The sequence below is a fragment of the Sinocyclocheilus rhinocerous genome, unplaced genomic scaffold (genome assembly GCF_001515625.1).
Source record: "Sinocyclocheilus rhinocerous isolate Xijiao unplaced genomic scaffold, SAMN03320098_v1.1 scaffold2849, whole genome shotgun sequence".
Lineage (NCBI taxonomy): Eukaryota > Metazoa > Chordata > Actinopteri > Cypriniformes > Cyprinidae > Sinocyclocheilus > Sinocyclocheilus rhinocerous.
The window spans coordinates 103,462-126,502 of NW_015642055.1; the positions used below are offsets into that span (position 1 = coordinate 103,462).

The following is a 23,041-nucleotide window of genomic DNA, read 5'->3' on the forward strand; positions in this document are numbered from 1 at the left end:
GAGGAAAAAAAATTAACTTAAATGATTTTAGCAAATGGCTGCAATATAACAAAGAGTGAAAAATTTAAGGGGGTCTGAATACTTTCCGTACCCACTGTATATATATATATATATATATATATATATAACTATTAAAAAAGTTAAAATTGTAAAATATAAACTCAAAATTGTGAGTAAAAATGTTAGAATTGTGATATAAAATGTTGCAATTACCTTTTTTATTTATTTATTTATTTTTATCCTGGGCTGGTAACAAGCTTTCATACATCAATATACTAAGAATAAGTATTTCAGTTACAGTTAGTTCTGCATTATGAAAGCAGACTGTCTGTGTTTTCCTACACGAATGTCTGTTGAGGACATGTTTGGATATTTGCGGCCTGCAGCAGGAAATCTGTTCGGTTTAGGTTGATTTACACTCTCGCTAGCCTGTGATATTGACTATTTTCAGTTTGCTTGCTTGTTTAAAAATGGTTTGTGTGTGACTATTAGTATGAGTATTAGTTTTAGTGTCCATTTTTACATAAATGCATGTATTTTTTTTTCTCTTTAGGTCTAATGTTTGCTGTGTTTTACAGCATATCTCACACTGGTGCATTTCATTCTTGTGCATTTCACTAGAGACTCATTATTAGAAGATGCTGATGTACCTGTGCATGTTTGCGGTGCAATCACAGTCTAAATGTACTTTCAACACATTTCCAATCGGGAAAATAAACGCATGCCAGGCATGCCTCAGGGTTTGCAAGACTATTTCTGCAACTGCTGGCTCCTGAAACAATAAAGCTGCTTTTTCTTAATTCAGAACAATTCCTCCATTGTTTCAAACACTTTTTATCAAGTGGCTGGTCAACAGAGCCTGGTATTACCTGGTAAATTACAGTCATATTTCCTGTAATATTAGACAGCGTGATCTTGGAGGTCACTGGAGTGATGAGTTATGGTGAGAGGTTTACAACTTCCAGCTGGTGATTTGTTTTTAATGATAATGTACTACTGCACTATTAGTTTTAAGTATACAGTTTAATAGGAGGATAGACCAGCTTGGTTCCTTATGCTACTGAAATGCAGAGGTGGGGGACTCGAGTCACATGACTTGTCTCGAGTCTGACTCGAGTCGCAAATTTAAGGACTTGTGACTTGCTTGACTAAATAAAGAAAATGACTTGACTTGACTTGGACTTGAGATCCAGTGACTTGAGACTTGACTTGATTTGACCTTCATGACTCGGCAGGACTTGACTTTATAACAACTCTAATTATTATTATAAATCATTGCGACATAATTTGGTAAACAAAACGCAAGCCACTGAACCAGTGGCAGAAGTGATCCGAGTCTGCGCAGTTCATGACACTGCACGAGCACAGCGCGCCAAATACAGGGAGCAAGAGAATCTCCCGAGATGTTTGGATAAACACTTCGAAACTGTATGCATTTGCTGTATGCATTTACAAAGCCAGGACGTCGGCACTTCAAAAAGGAAAGGTATGTAAGCTTGTTCGATCGTTGAAAACAGCATTGGTCTTAAAATTCAGCTTAAGTCTGTCATTAAATTAAAGTGATTATAAATGATTAATCTCATGTTTGTAATTAATTAACGATGTCAAACTTTAAATTCGCTGGCGTTTGCCTTTCAACAGTGCTTTAGTGTTAAGCATCCCTCTTTGTAAATCAGTATATGGAATTGTACCACGGAAACTACAGTGTTTTATCGATTAGTGATGTTTCTCTTGCACCCAAAATCCAAGATATGTTGTCAAAATGGCCCTAGTATGAGTTTTTATATTTATAACATACGATATTTAGTAATATTTTCAGCGCGGCTGCCAGTTCCGTTCAGCCCACAGCTTAAGAGTTACGCGCGTCTCTAAGCAATACTGAACGAATCCAGGGATTTGAACGAACCGGTTGAGTGATTCAGTGGTCCATTCTTGCTTGTTCATGAACGAATCAACTGTTTAGAATGAATCAGTTCAATGAACGCTTCTGTGATAAAGCAGTGATTTGCCACCACTTACTGGCGGCATTAATGCCATAGAGTAGGCCTATCATAGCCTTAAATGCATAGCTGTCAATTTAGTTCTTATTATAAAATCAAAGAAATCAATAAGTTACAGGGGAAGATACATGCACATTAACAGCAATAGGCTTCTTGTTTTGAGCCATGACAATAGTTTTCAAGAACAATGTAGGCATGGAACAATGTCATGCAAAGTGAAAGAAACAATCCAAATAGGGTGTCTATATCCGATGAAAATTTTGGGTCCATTTTATTTCTGATATAAGGGGTGATTTGTAGTCAGCATTGCATATTATTTAGCGTGCTCCCAGACTGAATCCCAGTCTTCGCTGGATATATTTAGTGCAAAATAATTTTCCAACATCTGTTAAATATTATCTGTCTCCTAGGATGGTCAAACTCAATATAACATAAATATGAGATACATATTTTTATCTTGTATTTTTATCAATATTTTCTCAATTACAGAATTTAGCGGTATACAAAGTAGTATTTTGAATATATTCAAAATGTTATATTTAAAACATTATTATTTAAAATGTATAATTAAGAAAGTTAATTTCTGAGGAAAAATTAATAAGGTCGTGTGGCAAAAAAATATTTGTTCCTGTTTGATACTGTGACTTGACTTGACTTGATCCTTAGCAGGACTCGACTTGACTTGCTTGAGGTGAGCCACTGACTTGACTTGACTTGCTTGATTTGTTTTTACTGTGACTTGAGACTTGCTTGAGACTTGAACATGTGTGACTTGCCCCCACCTCTGGTAAGAGCATACAGTATATGGAGTTTCATGATAATGAACTTCTGCTTTAACTGCTTTTTACTAGGAAGATTACGTTTTACATAATTATAGTGCAGTCTTTGCGATCTGATAATCGCGCTAAACCATATCGCATTCTCAGACTTTGTTAGCATTAATAAAAAAGCCAACTGGCGAGTAACACTGCTTCATGTACTCACCAGCACTGATTTTTGCATGCATTTGGCGCTTGTCAAGTGTTCATTTTAGACCCTGCTAGGAAGGTTTTATTGCTCAAAGGTTACTTTTTTATAGCTCTGGAAACAGATGAATTGTTGTTTCATTAAAGAATTCAGGAGTTTCTGCATTCTAAAGCCATATGACTTTATTTCTTTTGTGGAATATCCACTGATTCATTGAAAAGATCTGACTCAAAATAACCATTTGTTCATGAATCAGAAATTGCTCATTCTCTCCTGAACATGCCAAGGAGAGCAAGAGCTAAAGTGTTTAGTGTGCCATATGGACCACTTTTATGATGCTTTAATGGTGCTTTTATATTAGAAGCTTCAGTATAATTTGTAGTTTTTGTTTTCATTTCACCTTTTTTTTAAAAAGCAATCAAATGTATTTAAATACATTAAATACCACCCGTAGCACCCCCTTGTGGCCCCCTTTTGTTCCACAAATGAAAGAAAGCAATAGGGTCAACACAAGGGTAAAGTAAATGATGTATTTACATTTTTGGGTGAAATAAATTCTCCATTTGTTCTCCATTTAAACTAATGTGTCTAATAGAAACAACTAAGATATTAAATAGATCTTTGTTGTGAATTTTCTTTCTATTGGCTAATTCCTAATTCAAGTTCCACATAATCAAAATTCATTTTTATTCATGATTCTCTATGTTCTCAGTGACTCACAAGCTCAATTTGTACCCAAATCTATGGTGACGATAGTCTGTATTTACACTATATTTTTGATTCATTTTCGCATTAGAGCTCAGCTAGCGTGACCCCCCACCCCCTCTTCCTGACCCATGCAAACACAAACACCCTTGTTTTCACAAACACAGGACGAAGTGTCTGGAACACATTAGCCGAGCGTGTGCCGGAAGCGGCTCTTTCCCGCGCTCTCCTGGCCTGTGCCACAGTTTGTGTGTGAATTCAATAATGGAATTTGGACCATGCAGCATAGAGTTCATTAAACTGAGGATAACAAATATGAGTGATGAATGGAGAAAAAAAGTGCATTAGACAAAATAGAGGAGCTGTTCTCATGTATATGAGTGGGTGGGTGTTTGAGATAGCTCTCTTGTATGAACACAACAGATAGTCCAAGTCTGTTCCTAAACACCTATATTTAAAAACACCATTAATTTCCCTTACACGCAAGCGTCAGTCTCAGTTATAAACATTTGTCATTTTGCTGCCCATGGTAGTAGCTAGGTGGATTTGTGTGAGCACGTTTTGGTATTCCTGTTGGGACCATATTTTTGAAAATGTCCCAAGGGAATAGCAAATCCTGTTGAAAGCATCTTGTGAGGGTTGTGCCCACAGGGAAAACAGATTAATAAATGCTCTAAATATAAATTCACGTGTGTGAAAGAGTATGTGGCTGCATGTGTCTGGAGATGGTTGTCAGCTTGACAAATGCTGTTATGACACCAAAACCAGAGTATTGTTAAAGGAATAGATCAGCCAAAAATGAAAAATCTGTTATAATTTACTCACCGTCATGTTGTTTCAAACCTGTATGAATCATATTTTGAAGAATGTTTTAAAGAACTGTTTTTGTTCATGCAGTGACTGGGGACCGATGCTGTTTGAACTTCAAGAGTTTTCAATATATCTCCAAAATATCCCACAGAACATCTTTTGTGGACTTCTTCTTTTCATCTTCTTTAATTAGACAGCTCTGATGGGCAGTCTGATAAGGTCTGGATGTTTCTCTCAAGTTTGTCGTGTTTTTCAAGTGTCTAGCATGTATGTAGACACAAACACACTCTGGATCTGGGTATGAGGTGCTCGAAGTCTGCACAATTTTGGGAAAAATAACTGGATGTGTTAAAAATAGTAGTTGTATTATTTAAAAAAATTAAAACTATTGTAAAATAAAAGATCAAAAGATTTTATTATTATTTACTATTATTATTATTATTATTATTACAACTATATAATTACCATAGTAATCTTTATGGCTTAATTTCTTCGTTTCAGAAATGTTAATCATCTAGCTTTTATTTTGGTGGAAACCCGCAGGAAGACATTAAAGCTTCTTTTTTGTTGACAAAAGCCGGTTTAAGTGCTTCTCAATTAGGGCTGCAACAAACTATTTTGATAATCAGTTAATCTAACGATTATTACACATCGTTGATTATTTCACAGATTAATCAGTGGGCTTGGTTCTATTATTCAGCTTTTAAAATTAGTTATAATATTGAGTTACACATATTCCAACTAAAAGATAAAACAAGGTAATCACTTCAGCTTTTGAAATTTTCAAACAATTATATATTAATATAGTACATTTACAATTATTATACAATTATTTTTAGCAATACAAATAAATGTATTTGTCACACAAATGAGATGAGAGAAATTTACCATTTAATTAACTGTATGAAAAATAGCTAGTGCAAACGTATCTACTATGATCAGATGCTTTCTTAATTGCTGTTTTCTCGCCGCTGTCATTTTTGTTGTGTGTTAATTTTGTTATTAAGAGGAAAGATGTCGAATAATCGTTTCAGCCCTATTCTCAATATAAGTTTGTGAATGGTTGACACATGTTGCGTTCCCAAATGCACGTTGTACTGTATATGCAACCCAGATCCATAGATTCAGAGATGGGTGAGCGTGAAGCAACATTTACAGCGAACCAAGTTGCTCTGAGACACTGAAAACATAGAACTGCTTGTGTGTAAAAGAAAACAGTGCTGCGATTCACTGTGATACACAAAGCACATACTTGCACTAAACCATATCGCGATGGTTTCATTTTAATTCCAATTAATCGTGAAGCCCCAAGGTGCTCTCTGTGTTTGTGTGTGTGTGTGTCAGGAGGCCAGGAAAACAGCTTTGCTATGTTCAGTGTCCAAGGCTCACAAGCAGCTGTCCACCCTCACACTCATGAATCAAAACACTGGCTTGCTTGATACTCTCGTAAGACACACACAAACACTGCATCAGTCTGCAAATAACCCAAAATCCAAGTAGTCTGAGATCCTAATGTCATGGGAACTTAAACCATGCTGCTCTTCTCTCAAAGACCTTCTGTGTTTACAGAGCTCTCATAGAAACATCATTTTTCTCAGATGTGTATGATATCATCCCTAATAATTTCCTGAACTAAGGCAACATTGTTGGCAAGAGCAGTTCACAGACTCTCAGTGGTGATTTAGTTCTTCATTTAGTTCTTCTAGTTAGTTACTAGAAGGCAAAGCTTTGTCCTTTCTGTGACTCCATGAGCTGAATGTGCTTTCATTACGATCTAGTGCGTGACTTTGATCTAGCCTCCAACTGTCATGTCCTCTTGTGCACATTCTACAATTATTGAGCAAAAACAGAGAGGAAAGTTTAATTCCCTTGATTGAGGCAAACAGGAGCTTCTCTGTGGTCAGAGGTAGATGTATTTGAACAGCATTACACTGTGTGTTGTTGCTGTGGGTAATTGCACATTTATTTTGAATGTGAAACTGACCTGCAGTTTTCATACATGTCACTAAAGCTAATGTCTTCTGTGCTATCCTTTTCACCAGAATGCTATGGTGTCGTTCAAGGAGCTCTGCGGCTTGACTCCGGCAGCTAACATGAAACAGTGTATCCTGACTGTGTCCTCCTGGCTGATGAACAGTGAGCGAGCGCTGCGGGTAATAGTAGATCTGAGTGAGGCCTACCCCACCATGGAAGCTCATGGCCCCATTCCAGAGCTGCTGCGTAAAGTGCTCACCGCTTATGACACGGTAGGGTGAAATTCAACAGCATGACCCTAACTTTATGTGACGCAATGTGAATAATCTAGCACATGTGAACCGTTAAACTATGTTAGGTTGGGGTAAATACTGCAGGAGGCAACATGATGGTAATACATGAGTTTGAATATAACATTAACTTCTTTAATAGTTGTTCTGCAAAACTGAACAAAAATAGGGTCTTTAACAATCAAGATAAACATACACTGTATATAATCATAAATCCTGAATATGTAAATCTGAATAATGTCATGGATCCAGAATATAATATTGTTGTAAATCTGAATATATATTTTTATAAATCCTAAATACATACAATATATAGTCATATATCCCGAGTACCCTAATGAAAATCAGAGTGTCATATATCGAGAATATATTGTTGTAAATCTGAATGTATTGTCATAAATCCAGAATAGTTGACAATCTGAACATCATTTCAGAAACCCAGAATGTATGTCATAAATCCAGAATGTGTAGTTTTAATAATCATAGGTCCTGAATATGTAGTTGGCAGTCTGAATATAATGCCATAAATGCTGAAACTATAGTTGTGAATATTAATATATAGATTTAAATTCTGAATAGAAAAGGGTGTATATATGTTTGTTTTATATTTTAATATGATTTATACTGTACTTAATAATAAACCAAGATATAAATGCATAAATCGAAATATTTATTTATATAGTTATACGGCGTGTAGATTAACTTTAACTGCTTTTATGAATTCAGTCATAGCCTACAGCAGAATAGCTGCAGCATTCTGCTCTTTCTTGCTTGTTCCTTTATAATGGGACTTTACTACAACAGATTAAATTCTGCAGAGATGTGAGAGTGTATTTGATTGTATTACACACACACTCTCTCTCACACACACACACACACACACACACACTCCATACCCTCCAAAGCTGCTCTATCACACCCTGCCGTGTATTTTCCCTTTCATGGCATAATTCCCTTTTTTATATGAGTAGACGTCCTCATATATAATGTATGCAGGAATGTACTCTCTGTGTGTGTGTGTGTGTGTGTGCGTGTCAGTGCTTGTCAGCCCAAGATTGGCTGTGTAGGATTTGCACTTTGAATTAGGCCTCCATGAGGGTCAAACTATTTGTCAGGTGTCAAAGTATTTGTTAGATTGTGAATCAGGAATGTATTGCCTTTTTGAAGAATTTTCTGACAAACAGCTTGAATTTTTGTGTTGGTCCAGGTTGGTTTATAGTGGTTAGTGCTTCCGGGTTCACAATATACAGATTTACATTTTAACAAACCAGGGAGTGGAATGAGACACAGCCACGCTTAATGCCTAAGCAGTTTAACAAATGTGTGTACATAATATATTGTGTGTATGGTCTTACTTGATTCTAAATTTAGCTTTAAACAGTATCATTGAACCAGTAGCAATAACAAAAGAGGCAACGAAAGGAAACACATCTTATCTGGGCTGAGGAATGCAGCTCAATCTCTTCTGTCAATAGAGCTTATTACGAGTGTGTGAATGTGTTTGTGAGTTTGAGCTTCTCTGGGGAGGGCATTCCTGATTTGGAAGTCTCACTTCCTGCTGAGACCTGACTTCCTGTTTCCTGTTTTTGGTTTCCTATAGATGATCCAGACGAGTCGCACACTGATCGAATCAGCCGATGGCGTGTACTCTAAACTTACACAAGCACAGCGAGCAGGTAATGTTGTGCAAACACACACATACACATAATATTAGCAGTGAGATTAACAGTGCAAGCACATCGCCGGTTGATCATTTAAATACAGTATGTCACAATTAGGCATTATTAATGACTGTAATGTTTTGTCTGTTTACTAGTGGAGCAACAGGAAACAAACTCTCACACACAGTTTCTTGCTCAGTTAATAATCAGTGAACCCTATAATACTCTACTCTGTAGCTGATGTGAATTTTTCTCCAGAGCACAGTGGAAAACTAAGATTTGGGAGAGAAAGAGAAAACATTTTAATAAAACAATGTTTTTGTTTTAATTTAGTAAAACAAACTTATTATTAATCATATATCTCATAAATTAATAAAAGGAAATGCCACGCGGGTCATGCATTGCAGTGATTTTAAAGCAGAAATGGGGTGTTGAATAGCTGCAATTACACTAGATTATAAGAACGAAACATTTCATAAGACACAACAGAGGATAGGATATGATAGTGCACTTAAGGGCTTCTGTTTTGTTAAATAAATACATACATTAAAATACACAAGCATTCAAAGTGTTGGGGTTGGTGAGATTTTTACGTATTTTTGAATATGCTCATCAAGGCTGCCTTTATCTGATCAAATATAAAGTAAAAACAGAAATATTCTGAAATATTATTGCAAATTTAAAAGAAATGTTTAACATTAAAATAAATGTAATCCTTCCTTTTCAAATTGAAAATTAATTTAACATTTTTTTCATGATTCTTTCATTAATAGGAAATTATTTTTGTACAATGTAAAAGTCTTTACTGTCACTTTTGATCAATTTAATGCATCCTTGCAGAAGAAAAAAAGTATTATTATTATTTTTTTAATTTGCTGACTCAAAACTTTTTAATAGTAGAGCACATTCAAATGTGAAAATATAGCATTAAGTTGAACTTATAGCAGTAAGTTTGCATTCTTTCGAGTCAGCTAAAGATGTCAGTCTGTGACATCTTTTCTCAGCATCTGAATTTGCCCGTCAGCGTTCACCAAATTTGAAATGTAACTGCTAAACATGAGCTTGACTTATGAGTGGAAGTCAGTCAAGTGCAATGTCTAGTGTGACTGCGGCCTTAGGCATAACACGACACAAATTAGTCTGTAATTATTATTGATAAAAATCTGAAATGAATATTTTTTTTAAAATCTTCTACTAAGCAATATAGTTCATTGTGCTAATTTGAGGCTATTTGTGGTTGCCAAGCTACATTGTGCATTAATACAGAATGTGTGCATTAATACGAGTGTGTTTATAATAATTTTACAGCAGCTTCGAATGCAGCTCATGCTAAATTTGGAATAATCTGTTTTATAACGTTGCCTCAGAACCCCTGGTAGGTCTTGTGTCACCATGTTAATGGAGAAATCTGCTTTAGAGAGCAGTAGAGCGTCAGTAAATAAACAAGGTTGGCGTGCTCTAGCGCTGTCTCCTCGCCCACTCTTTCTCATCTCGCATTCTTCCACCTCCATCTATCTCGCGCCGGTGGAGAGGTTGAATCACGCTTTTGCTAATGACCTTCTCTGCTCTTACTGGTTTTGACTCAAAAATGAACACGTTTCTACAGCACTCGCAGTCTCTCACATTCTGCCGCGGATCTGGACTTGTCCGGCTGAGTGTCACAGCTGCCGGTCTGAAGCGTAATTAGCAGCGTGAGGGGAGGGTGGGCAGCTGTTTGAGCTGTGGATGGCGCTGATAGCCTTGTCCAGTCCTCTCCATTCTAATAAACACTTCGGTCAGACTCTGCTAATTAAATGTGAGTTAAGTAATTATGATGGAGAGGATTGAGGGATTGGACAAGTATAGCTGTCTGTTCCTGCTCACGTGTTCAGATGATTATCATTTCTCATGGTTGCATCAGGCCAGAAATATACTCTTCACCTCCCTGGATGTTTACATGCATTCCAATTTCAGTCAGGCTATAAGAATAATGTGCCTTTGTAAATGTCATTAAATAGTTTAAAGCCAAAATTGTTTATTGTAAAAACTGTATTGATGTTACCATAATCTGCTTAGGCCCAACATAACATAACACAAACTGAATAGAATAATTGACCTTTTTTGTGAACAGCAGAAGTGTGATTTGACACATTAAACAAACATTCGTTCAAAATTTGAATTAGCATTACCAGGTGTTTTCCCGCCAAAATATTGTACAGGCTTCAAAGATATGAGAAGCTTGTTTCCCTCCCCTTTAAAAGTTGATTTTTTTTCTTTTTTTTATATCCCAACCAGTGTTTTGTTTGTTTGTTTTGTTTATATACTGTATATATTCATATTTTTATTTATTTTTCATTTTAATTTTAATTTTTACGTTTTATTTTTAGTAATTTTGTTATGTGCTTTTGTATTTTTTTTTTTCGAATATCGGACGCGATGACACGCTGGAATAAAACAACAGATTCCTATGGAAGCTTCCACATAGATCGCGCACCGAAAATGCGAATGCTTTTTTTCGAACCAGTCCGACGAATCTTTTCAGTTTACATCACGTGGCCAGAGCAACTGCTGTTACCCAAAAGGTCGACGCAGTGGCGCTAAAAGCTCAGAAGACTGTATTGAGCACGAGCGTAAAACACAGAAGTAGAGGACTTTCAACTAGGGATGGGCGATACCCCTTATTTTGTTTTCGATACGATACCGATACTTTTCAAGGCAGTATCGTCGATATCGATACCGATTCGATACTTCTGCACTAAACTTTTAAATTATGAAATTTATTAAATTATTAAATTACTAAGAGTAAAATGGGTAATGAAAACCACTTAACTTTATGTTGAAAACGCATTTTAGCCCGTTTAATCCCAAATTTTTCCCAGACATGAAAATATCCAAATGATGCGTCATTAGTAACCCTTTGAAATAATTAATACATTTTTTTTTTTGGGAAAAGTGTGTGAAAATTTTTATTTTATGGTCAGTCACAATTGTAACCGGTGGGATAATGTGTATACTGAATTAACATATTTCTGCAGTCTTAAAAATTGTTATATATCTTAGCCCAGCTATTTTAAACTGTTTGATCACATTCTAGGGTTACTATTATGCATAAAAAACCCTTATACAACATTGATAGGAATACTGAGATCAAATACAAAAAAATACAACCATCAACGTATTTCAAAATTGTTACTTTTTTGTAACATATATCATCACATTTTTATATTAGTGCTACCAGTATTACAACATTAATATTCTAACTTATTTGTAACATTTGAACTTTTGATTTAGTGCAATATTTATACTGCCATTAGGGACTGCCAGTGAATGGCTGTTGCATGCATAAAATGCAACTTTTACATGATCAATATTATCTTTCAACGTTCAATTTAAATAATTGTAATTGCACAAACTATGTAGGCTACAATTGCAATTTGTTTACTGTGAAATAACTCAAACATTTATGTTTTTTTCTGTCCTCTGATAAGCATTGTTCAGGGCTGCCGTTCCCAAAAGCTTTAATGCTTTCTTATGATAATTTTGGGAAACGTAGCCCTGTTTGAATGCACTGTCAGCAGTGAGTGAATGCTCTCTGTGATTGATTGGTTCTGTCTTGCAACATTTGCGTGTATTCAGATGAGCAGGAAACTAGTTCTATCCTACACAATTACTCGCTAACAAAGGTTATTCGTCCAATTCAATGCATATTGTACGCATTATTATTAGTATTGTTGTTAAATAAACAAAACCACTGGTAAATAAAATGCACCTTAGTATCGATATTTTTGTTTGAGTATCGATACTTTCGATACTCGCGTCAGTATCGATATATCGATACTTTGTATCGATACGCCCATCCCTACTTTCAACCAACATACAAAGAATATGGATGTCGAGATGTTGTTGTCGTTGGTGTCTGAACATAGAGATATATTTATATTTTATGTATATGTTTTTATGCAGCTCATGGTATTTTTATAACAATAAAGGATGTTTATGACAAATGACAGGCAGGTAGCGTTCAGTCCATTATAACATACAAAGAGTGCATCCTTGCCTATTATAGAATCAAAACCCATTTTAGATCAGAAGTTATTATTACAAGCACTCGATGATGATTTAAAGTGGGGTTTGAGCAAAAACATTAATTACATACATTTTGAAATGTAGCTTGATGCTATTGTACCTCTAATTATATTTTCTTGTAAGCATTATGGATAGTTTGTGTTTCTGATGAAGAACCAAAAGTTATATCTTAATTTAATGCTGTATATTGAGCAGTGGACGATGTAAAAGCCATTTACGTGATACGGTGATACATAGGCTACATGAGGAAAAAATGCATTGCTGGTCGGCGCCACCTAGCGTGCAAGCGTGAATTAGCAGAAATTGTTTCGTAAAAGCAACGATCGTCGGCGATTCGGCTCGTTTTTTCGCATCGCGCTCAGTGTGAAACGTGTGAAACGGTGTTTTTTTTCCTTTGGAAGGGGCGTGTCTGCTGTGAGACTTCAAAGTAAATTACCACTGCTATGATTGGCTAACATCTTTGCATATGAAATGAGCATTAGATGTGGAATGCTAACAAAAATGTTTACAGCGTTTTTACTATAACAGCCACCAAGATGAACTAATTGTGAAAACTAATTGTTTTGGTTATAGCACTATATTTAGAACTACTCCCGTTGCATCAAATGTTAGCGTTACACTGTAGCTGAACACGATTTCTGCAGTCTCACGAATACTTTCATCATAACTAACACAGTGAAAACACAATGTACATAAGAGACACGTTGAACAGAGTAAACTGTGTCATTGTACCACACACCTTCTTGATTATATATGACAATGACACATGCTAAGGGGCGTGTCGAGGGGCGAATCACCGAGAATCATGACTTCACAGATCTCCAGATGTCAAATCCTGCATGGCTTCAGAAGGGTAGGAAATAACTTATATTTTAAGCTGGGGAGTTAGTTTTGAGTTTTTAAATTTGCACTTTAACAATAAATACAATTATCCCAACAATGCAGAATTATATTTTCTCTTGTATTTGCATTTACTATAGCTTTACATGGTCTCATCAGAACAGATCTGTGACCTATTTGTGGTTTGCAACATGTCAGGTGGATGGATGGACTGTCACACTTGCATGTTTAAATGCATTCAAACGCTCACACATGCATGTGTATAAATATAACTGTATGCGTTCAGCTTATATTCATAATAATCTACTTGACATGCTGATATTCAAGGACTCAAATCATCTACGCATTTAAACGCCTATTCAATACTGCCTGTAACTAACACAGGCTTTCTTTAATTCATCGCAATCACTCAGTCCTGCACTTTATTCTGTTACTTTAATCCTGTCCTTCAATTCTTCCCTTAATCCTTTTCTTCATCTAGCTCTTTTTCTCTTGCCTTCATCATGACACCTTCGACTCAAAGATCCCATCCCACATGCAAACATGTCACATCCGATCATCCAATCAGGAGGCGGCCTATTCTAAGAGGATCACCAAACATCACCATTGCCATAGCAACCACATTAAACGTAACACGGCAACTTTGTCTGTCATTAAACACTCTCATCTGTATCAAACTTCAAAGGCTCGCAGACACAAACACATGCAGCCATCCTCTAACTCGCTGACAGCTCGGAAAGGTACATTGTGTGGAAATGATGGTTGTCATTTGCAGCCCTATTAGTCCTTCCTTTTCACAAGCCCTTTCCTTGCACTGTGCCCTTGAAAACGTGGCGCTCCAGGTGAGCTCATTTAGATAACAATGTGGTCAGAATACTGACATAGTAAGCAAATAAACTTGAGCGTGCATGGCTGTACTCGTTTAAAATCATATGAATGCTGAGCAACTACAGCCGATTTTACTTAAAAAAGAGTATTTATGACTAGCTAGCCTTGCAGTAGCAATGTATCTTGGCATAAAAATCAGCTTTGGCAGTGGAGACAAGAGGAGCTGTTCTTGGACAGAATCCTAGCTGAGTGAAGTGGACGGTGGGCAGGTGTTAGGGAGCGTTTTGACACCTTCAGGCTTAGCGCCTAGAGAGGGTGCGTCTGAACTTGCACAAATACACACTCAGACGTTTCTCTTACACATGTGCACTAGTCGCACCAGCTGAGAGCCCACGTCATATCTAGCGTTTCATTCAGGATGTCACCAATGTGTTCTGCAGGTTTGTGGGTGTTTTTATCCATGACAGAGTGTGTGAAAACCAGAGTAAAAGTAAAACAGGCAGCAAATTCAAGAAACAGGAAGTGTGAAACATGTGCGTGATTGGAGCACTACTTTGCTGTTGCTTCCTTTAACCTTTGAATGTCATATTAAAGCAATAAGCCTTAATTAAATCAATAATTATTAAAGCAATAATTCACTGTAAACCACGGCTTCACAGGGCTTATTGCTTTTATAAAATAGTTATTCCATATACGTAGTAAGGCTTCACAAAATAAAACAGAGAAAATAACGTGTAATAATATTAATAAAAATATTATTCTTCCGCCAAACAATGTAGTTCCTCAGAAATGGTCGTGGTTCCAACAAAGTGGTTGCCGAGCAACACACAAATGTAAACAAAGGTGTGTGTTTGTAGAGTAATTTACAACAGCTTCGGACTTGGTTCAACCAATCAGAATCAAGGACCGGAACTATCCGTTTTATAATTATGGATAACCGTTTCAACCTCACAGAAAAAAGAGAGATAATTGATCATTAAAATAAGAAATAGTCAAATTTTGAGATATGAAGTCACAAATGGCAAGATATGGAATTACATTGAAAAATATTAAGGAGAAATTGTGAAAGATGAAGTTGCAGTTGATTATTTTAATTTGTTTATTTTAATTTATTTGTTTGTTTTTGGCATTATTCAGCCTTTATTATGATAGGACAGTAGCTAGATAGGAAGCAAAGTTGGAGAGAGAGAGGTAATGACTGGATTTCACCTCCAAAAATCCTTAAGACGGACTTCCATTTTTATTACCTGTCTTTCATTTTTAAAGGGTAAACATTGCTTTTCTCTCTTTAACCTGAAAGATATTTGTGTCAGAAATCCCCAACGGAAAATACCTGGTGCTGCCACAACACTTTTTCATAAGGGATTGATGGCTATTGGTGCAAAATGTTATCCTACACAATTACTCGCTAACAAAGGTTATTCGTCCAATTCAATGCATATTGTACGCATTATTATTAGTATTGTTGTTAAATAAACAAAACCACTGGTAAATAAAATGCACCTTAGTATCGATATTTTTGTTTGAGTATCGATACTTTCGATACTCGCGTCAGTATCGATATATCGATACTTTGTATCGATACGCCCATCCCTACTTTCAACCAACATACAAAGAATATGGATGTCGAGATGTTGTTGTCGTTGGTGTCTGAACATAGAGATATATTTATATTTTATGTATATGTTTTTATGCAGCTCATGGTATTTTTATAACAATAAAGGATGTTTATGACAAATGACAGGCAGGTAGCGTTCAGTCCATTATAACATACAAAGAGTGCATCCTTGCCTATTATAGAATCAAAACCCATTTTAGATCAGAAGTTATTATTACAAGCACTCGATGATGATTTAAAGTGGGGTTTGAGCAAAAACATTAATTACATACATTTTGAAATGTAGCTTGATGCTATTGTACCTCTAATTATATTTTCTTGTAAGCATTATGGATAGTTTGTGTTTCTGATGAAGAACCAAAAGTTATATCTTAATTTAATGCTGTATATTGAGCAGTGGACGATGTAAAAGCCATTTACGTGATACGGTGATACATAGGCTACATGAGGAAAAAATGCATTGCTGGTCGGCGCCACCTAGCGTGCAAGCGTGAATTAGCAGAAGGCGATTAATTGTTTCGCACTCGGTGTAAAAGCAACGATCGTCGGCGATTCGGCTCGTTTTTTCGCATCGCGCTCAGTGTGAAACGGCCTTTAGTATGTTTTTTTTCCTTTGGAAGGGGCGTGTCTGCTGTGAGACTTCAAAGTAAATTACCACTGCTATGATTGGCTAACATCTTTGCATATGAAATGAGCATTAGATGTGGAACGCTATCAAAAACTATTTCTGCATTTTTACTATAACAGCCACCAAGATGAATTAATTGTGAAAAGTGCTGCTGATTATAGCAGTATATTTTATAGTACTACTCCCACTGCAGCCGAACGATTTCTGCAGTCTCACGAATACTTTCATCTTAACTAACAAGTGAAAACACAATGCAAATCTTGTTGACTCATAGAACAGTAATTATAACAGGAGTTTTGGCAAAAATGCGAGATGGTCCTCACTGCAGAACACAAGATCCAGGGGGCGAGGTTGGATCCAGATCCAACTCCTCCCACCTTACATATACCTAAACCTACCCGTCTCCTCCCCCTGATCCCTAAACCCACCCATCTCCACCCCTAAACCTACCAGTCTCCACCCCCTAGATGTGGATCCCCTGGATCTTTGTTCTGCAGTGAGGGTCTACTGAAAAATGCCGAAATCAAATCACTGATAGACTCATTGCTAGAACACACCTCCTTGATTACATATGACAATGACACATGTTTAGGACCATGTCGAGGTATAATCATGATGTCACAATTCTCGATGTTAAATCATGGCTTCAGAAGGGTAGAAACTTGGTAATCAGTTTTGCGTTTTGAAATGTACACTTTAACAATAAAATGATTCCAACAATGCAGAATTATATTATACATTTACTATAGTTTTTACCTGGTGTCCGTGACTCATCAGAATAGATCTGTGACCTATTTGTGGTTTGCAATACGTCAGGTGGATGGATGGATGTTTCAGGCCTAACTCTCACACTTAATTGAAATGCATGCGTATATGCATTCAAACACACACACATGCATGTATATAAATATAACTACATGCGTTCAGCTTATATTCATAATAATCTACTTGACATACCCATATTCCTTTTTCAAGGACTCAAATCATCTACACATTAAAACGCCTATTCAGTACTGCCCTTAACTAACACAATCTTTCTTTAATTCATCGCAATCGCTCAATCCTGTACTTTATCCTGTTACTTTAATCCTGTCCTTCATTTCTTCCCTTAATCCTTTTCTTCATCCATCTCTTTTTCTCTTGCCTTCATCATGACACCTCCGACTCAAAGATCCCATCCCACGCGCAAACATGTCACATCCGATCGTCCAATCAGGAGGTGGCCTATTCTAAGAGGATCACCATACATCACCATTACCATAGCAACCACACTTTAAACGTAACAGGGCAACTTTGTCTGTCATTAAACACTCTCATCTGTATCAAACTTCAAAGGCTTGCAGGCACAAGCACATGTAGCTGTCCCCTCACTCGCTGACACCTCGGAAAAGTACATTGTGTGGAAATGATGGAATCTGTTGTTATTTGCAGCCCTATTACTCCTTCCTTTTCACAAGGCCTTCCTCGCTCTGTGCCCATGAAAATGTGGAGCTCCAGATGAGCTCATTTAGATAACAAAGTTGTCAGAATACTGACATAGTAAGCAAATAAACTTGCTGTTCTCGTGTACAGCTCTGCACTAGTGGCCTCGAGGCCTATGTAAAATCATATGAATGCTGAACAACTGCAGCCGATTTTTACTTTAAAAAAGAGTATTTATGACTAGCTAGCCTAGTCTCTTGGCATAAAATCAGCTTTGGCAGTGGAGACGAGAGGAGCTGTTCTTGGACCGAGTCCTAGCTGAGCGAAGTGGACGGTGGGCAGGTGTTAGGGAGCGTTTTGACACCTTCAGGCTTAGCACCTAAAGGGGGTGCGTCTGAATTTGCACGAATACACACTCAGGCCACGTTACACGACAACGATGTAGTCAAAAACATAAAAGTTTTTCCCTTGCGCTTTTAAAAAGTTTCACGTATACACGTCAACGTTTTCAAAAAGATTCGCGTTTACACATATCCACGAAAATGGCCAAAAACGCTGTATTACGTATGCCAGGCCAGTAGTTGGCGCTGTCACCTTGTTAGTAAACAGTACCTGTAGGGAAGTGACGATTATATGTTGTATATGATGCGTCTCTGCTGTTGGTTGTAATATTGGTGAAGTAAATCCACACTTTGCTGAAGAAGCGTTAGCAAACTCTTGAGCAGCAACAACAGTACCGTGTACTCCGCCATTGTTGTGTATGTTTGTCCGCACTTGCCTTTAAAATCGACACGTACTGCGCATGTCTACATACCTAAAACGTACTGTTCACATAAACGGCTCCTCAGACGTTTCTCTTACACGTGTGCACTAGAGCATCATATCTCTAGAGCATCAAACGCATCATATCGAGCATTTCATTCAGGATGTCACAAGCGTGTGTTCTGTAGGTTTGTGGGTGATTTTATCCATGAGAGAGAGCGTGAAAACCAGAGTAAAAGTCAAATAGGCAGCGAATTTAAGAAACAGGAAGTGTGAAAAGTGTGTGTGATTGGAGCACTACTTTGCTGCTGCTTCTCTTACCCTTTGTATGTCATAGGATATCCGTTTCATCCTCACATAAAAAAAGTTATAATTAAAAATTAATATAAGAAATAGTCAAATTTTAAGATATAAAGTCACAATTTAGATATAAGGATATAAAACTACATTGAAAAATAGCAAGGAGCAGTTGTGGAATATGAAGTTGCAATTAATTTATTATTTTAATTAATATTTATTATTATTGTTAATTTACTTAAATTTTGTTTTTTTTTGCTGGCAAAAAAAAACGTCATTGTCCAATAGTGTAGCAACGCATGAAGCACCGCTCACACAGAAGCCACGTTTAAAGGTGCACTAAGCGATTTTTGCCAAACAATGTTGATATTTGAAAGCACCAAAACAAACACGCCCATAGCCCAACAGGACCTCGCACCTATTTTGATATCTCTGCCCCACACGTACGTACACAACCCTGGCATAACGACGATCGCGGAAACAAGCGAAGATGACTCATATTCAAGCATATTCAAGCAAAAGCCAACACGGATAAGTTGCGTGAAACAAAGCAAAATCAACATTACTCACCTATCAAGAAGAAACAACGCAGCCTCGGCGTCTGCTTCCAGGCCTTCCCGCTTCTTGAGTTCCGCTGGAAAGCTGCTCCGATATTTACACGGGTCCTACCTCTTGCCTGATCGTAAGCCTTCTTTTTAATGTTTTGTTCCTCTGATATTTTCCTCTTTTTATCTTCCAGTTCTCTCTATATATAGTCAATCTGCTAATATCCGTCCTGTGCACTCAAATTGAGCGCTCTCTTCTCTCTATCAGTACAAGACACGCCCCCTTACTGCTGATTGGCTACAAGTGTGTTTTGGGACCCGGGCCGACACTGCTGTCAAAAGCGTTTTTCAAAATTGCTCAATGCGCCTTTAAACTACTTTTTAAAACAAATGAGCTTGTACAGAAGTAAATCTGTGCATGGAACGTTTTTGCCCTCACTCGAATCTTCTGATAGTGCAGATTCCTATTGTAATGACTGGATTTTGCCTCCAAGAAACCTTAAGACAGACTATTTTCATTACCTGTCTTTCACTTTTTTTTATAAATAAGTTATATTTATGGGCTTTTTATGCCTTTATTGTGAGAGGACAGGAAAGTATTGGGTGGAGAGGGGAGAGCAGGATCGGCAAAGGAACTCAGGTTGCCGTGAGCACAGTTGTGCTACATGTTGACGCACTAACCACGAGGCTATCGGCGCCAACTGCCTTTCACTTTTTTAGGGTGAACATTGCTTTTCTCTCTTTAACCTGAAAGATGTTTGTGACAGAAATATCCAACAGAAAGTACCTTGAGCTGCCTTGATGGCTATTGGTGCAAAATGGACTTTTGTTTACTAGGCAGAAAACATCTTTTTGATAGAGTGTAGTCTGATATAAACCGTTCTACTTGAGAGAACATTTGTGCCGGCGATTTTTGTCAACATAAACAGCCCTTTCTTATCTGCCGTCAGATTGGCTCACTGACACTGAGATGCTGTTAACAAACGTTTCTGAATCGTACAGTCAGTTGTTTGAAGCAGATACTTTTTATTTCCACATACTGTTTTCATTTTAGTTCGTCCATCTGTCCATCCATCCATTTGTCAAAGTGCTCTGTTTGTTTTTTCTTATCTGTGTGACTGTTATGAATGGTATATGGAGTGAGTCACGACTGCGTTTCGGTTGCCCTGTGGCAGCGTGTCAGAAAAAAACCGCTTCTAACAATAACAATACGCCCATATTACTCTGTGATATCTTTGCCCATATGTTTACAAAACATTCTTGAGGTCCACTGTATGCTGGCTAGGAATTATAACAGATGTTGCTTTATTGGACTTTCAGGATTGGACTTTCATGAGGATCTGCATCGGATCGGGGCGAGAGAAGGACTGAAAGGGAGGAAGCTACAGAAGGCCATGGAGAGTTACGCTTGGAACATCACTGTGCTGAAGGTTTGTACCTATACTTTATGTTATGCATTGAGGCATGTATACACCAGGGCCTTATTTAGCACAAGGTAAAACACTTTAGTATAGGGGATAATCATTACAGGGTTGCTAATAGGTTTGCATTCAGTGCAACTACTCAAAGTGTTTCCTGGCTTGCAGCTGAACCACAGCCAATCAGATTTCACGCTAGCCGAGGCCACAATTAAATAGCTTTTGTCCTGACATCGTTGTGTACCTTACAATGGCTGAAGTTGAAACGACATGATCCTTAAACCTGCACCCTGAAGCCGTGGAATTACAGAACATGGTAATTTATAAAATTATATGTGTGGATTTTTATGAAAAATATGAAAATAAAAGTCTGTAGAGCAATCATATGGTTATGGTTGCTATTATTATTAATACAAATGTGTCGCCCAACATAGTATTTATCTTAGTATAGGATCTTTATATTGAAGTCCGTCCTGTACTCTGCTCTTTTATCTCACTGATTGGTACTAGGAGTGTCTACTATGCAGCTTCTTGTAGCTTTCAGGTATTAAAACATTATTTATGGTGACATAAATGATAAATGGTGGCTTTTGAAATGCTATGCTATTTTGTATAAATAAAAATACAACACTAAAGGACTTTTACATTATATATGGTATTATAATTCAGAATATATAGTATCTTTAAAAACACAAATAAAATATATATATACACATTCAAACATTTGGAGTCAGTAAGATTTTATTGTATTTATTTATTTTTTAAGAAATTAATACAATGGCTGAAGTTGAAACGACATGATCCTTAAACCTGCACCCTGAAGCCGTGGAATTACAGAACATGGTAATTTATAAAATTATATGTGTGGATTTTTATGAAAGATATGAAAATAAAAGTCTGTAGAGCAATCATATGGTTATGGTTGCAAATGGTTGCTATTATTATTAATACAAATGTGTCGCCCAACATAGTATTTACCTTAGTATAGGATCTTTATATTGAAGTCCGTCCTGTACTCTGCTCTTTTATCTCACTGATTGGTACTAGGAGTGTCTACTATGCAGCTTCTTGTAGCTTTCAGGTATTAAAACATTATTTATGGTGACATAAATGATAAATGGTGGCTTTTGAAATGCTATGCTATTTTGTATAAATAAAAATACAACACTAAAGGACTTTTACATTATATATGGTATTATAATTCAGAATATATAGTATCTTTAAAAACACAAATAAAATATATATATACACATTCAAACATTTGGAGTCAGTAAGATTTTATTGTATTTATTTATTTTTTAAGAAATTAATATTTTTTCAGCAAGTATGCATTAAATTGATCAATAGTGATAGTATCGCCGTTTGTTATGTTACAAAACATTTCATTTTCAAATAAATGCTGTTCTTTTTAACTTTCTAATTGAAGAATACTAAAAAAAGCATAATGGTTTCCAAGCAGCACAACTGTTTTTCAACATTGATAATAATAAATGATGTTTCTTGTGGAGCAAATCAGCACATTAGAATGATTTCTGTAGGATCATGTGACACTGAAGACTGGAGTACCAGCTTTCAGTAAATGTTAGATGATGGTTTTATATATTGTAATATACTATGCATCTCTAAACAGCAGTCAGCTGCCATATACTGTAGCACATGGAAAGACAGTTAACCTGTAATGATACCCCAGGCTCTTTTCAGTCTTACTCATTATCCCACCAACACTGTGAAAATTAATTTGTGCAGATTGCTAACAACATTGTCAGACATCTTTATCTGTAGTCCTGGCAACATGGTAAAACAAAAGAACTGTCCATAACGTGAAAATATCTACTTTTCAGCTCTCACTCTTGCTCGCTCTTTATCTCTCTGGAGATGTGTTTATATATTTATGGTGCTCATGATCAGATAAGCTTCACCAAAGTGCCATGTTTCCTAACAGATTAATTGTGTCCTTACTTATGCAAACAGATAAACCGCACACAGTGGGAACAAAGATTAGGAGATGTCACCTTTAGCGTGTGATAGCGTTAATGAAAGTGTCAAATTGCGGAACAACGGTACAGATGTGTGTCTGGTCTAGTTGTAGATTTAATTTCACTGTCATTGGCAATTCACTCTTGTTGAAATATCTACGTTTTAGAGTATTTAGTAGTATATTTAATGGGTGTTTTATGTATTTAGAATAGGTATAAAGAGTTTTTTGTTAAAA

At 36.6% G+C, this 23,041-nt stretch overlaps 1 protein-coding gene across 1 annotated transcript in view; it reads left to right on the forward strand.

Moving 5' to 3' along the window:
* The window catches only part of LOC107755565 (inactive phospholipase C-like protein 2), a 105,861-nt gene that overhangs the window by 78,943 nt on the left and 3,877 nt on the right, over nt 1-23,041 (forward strand). The window contains exons 4-6 of the mRNA XM_016572435.1: nt 6,524-6,727; nt 8,346-8,421; nt 20,732-20,841. Coding sequence (XP_016427921.1) covers nt 6,524-6,727; nt 8,346-8,421; nt 20,732-20,841 — 390 coding nt within the window. The remainder of the gene's footprint in view (nt 1-6,523; nt 6,728-8,345; nt 8,422-20,731; nt 20,842-23,041) is intronic.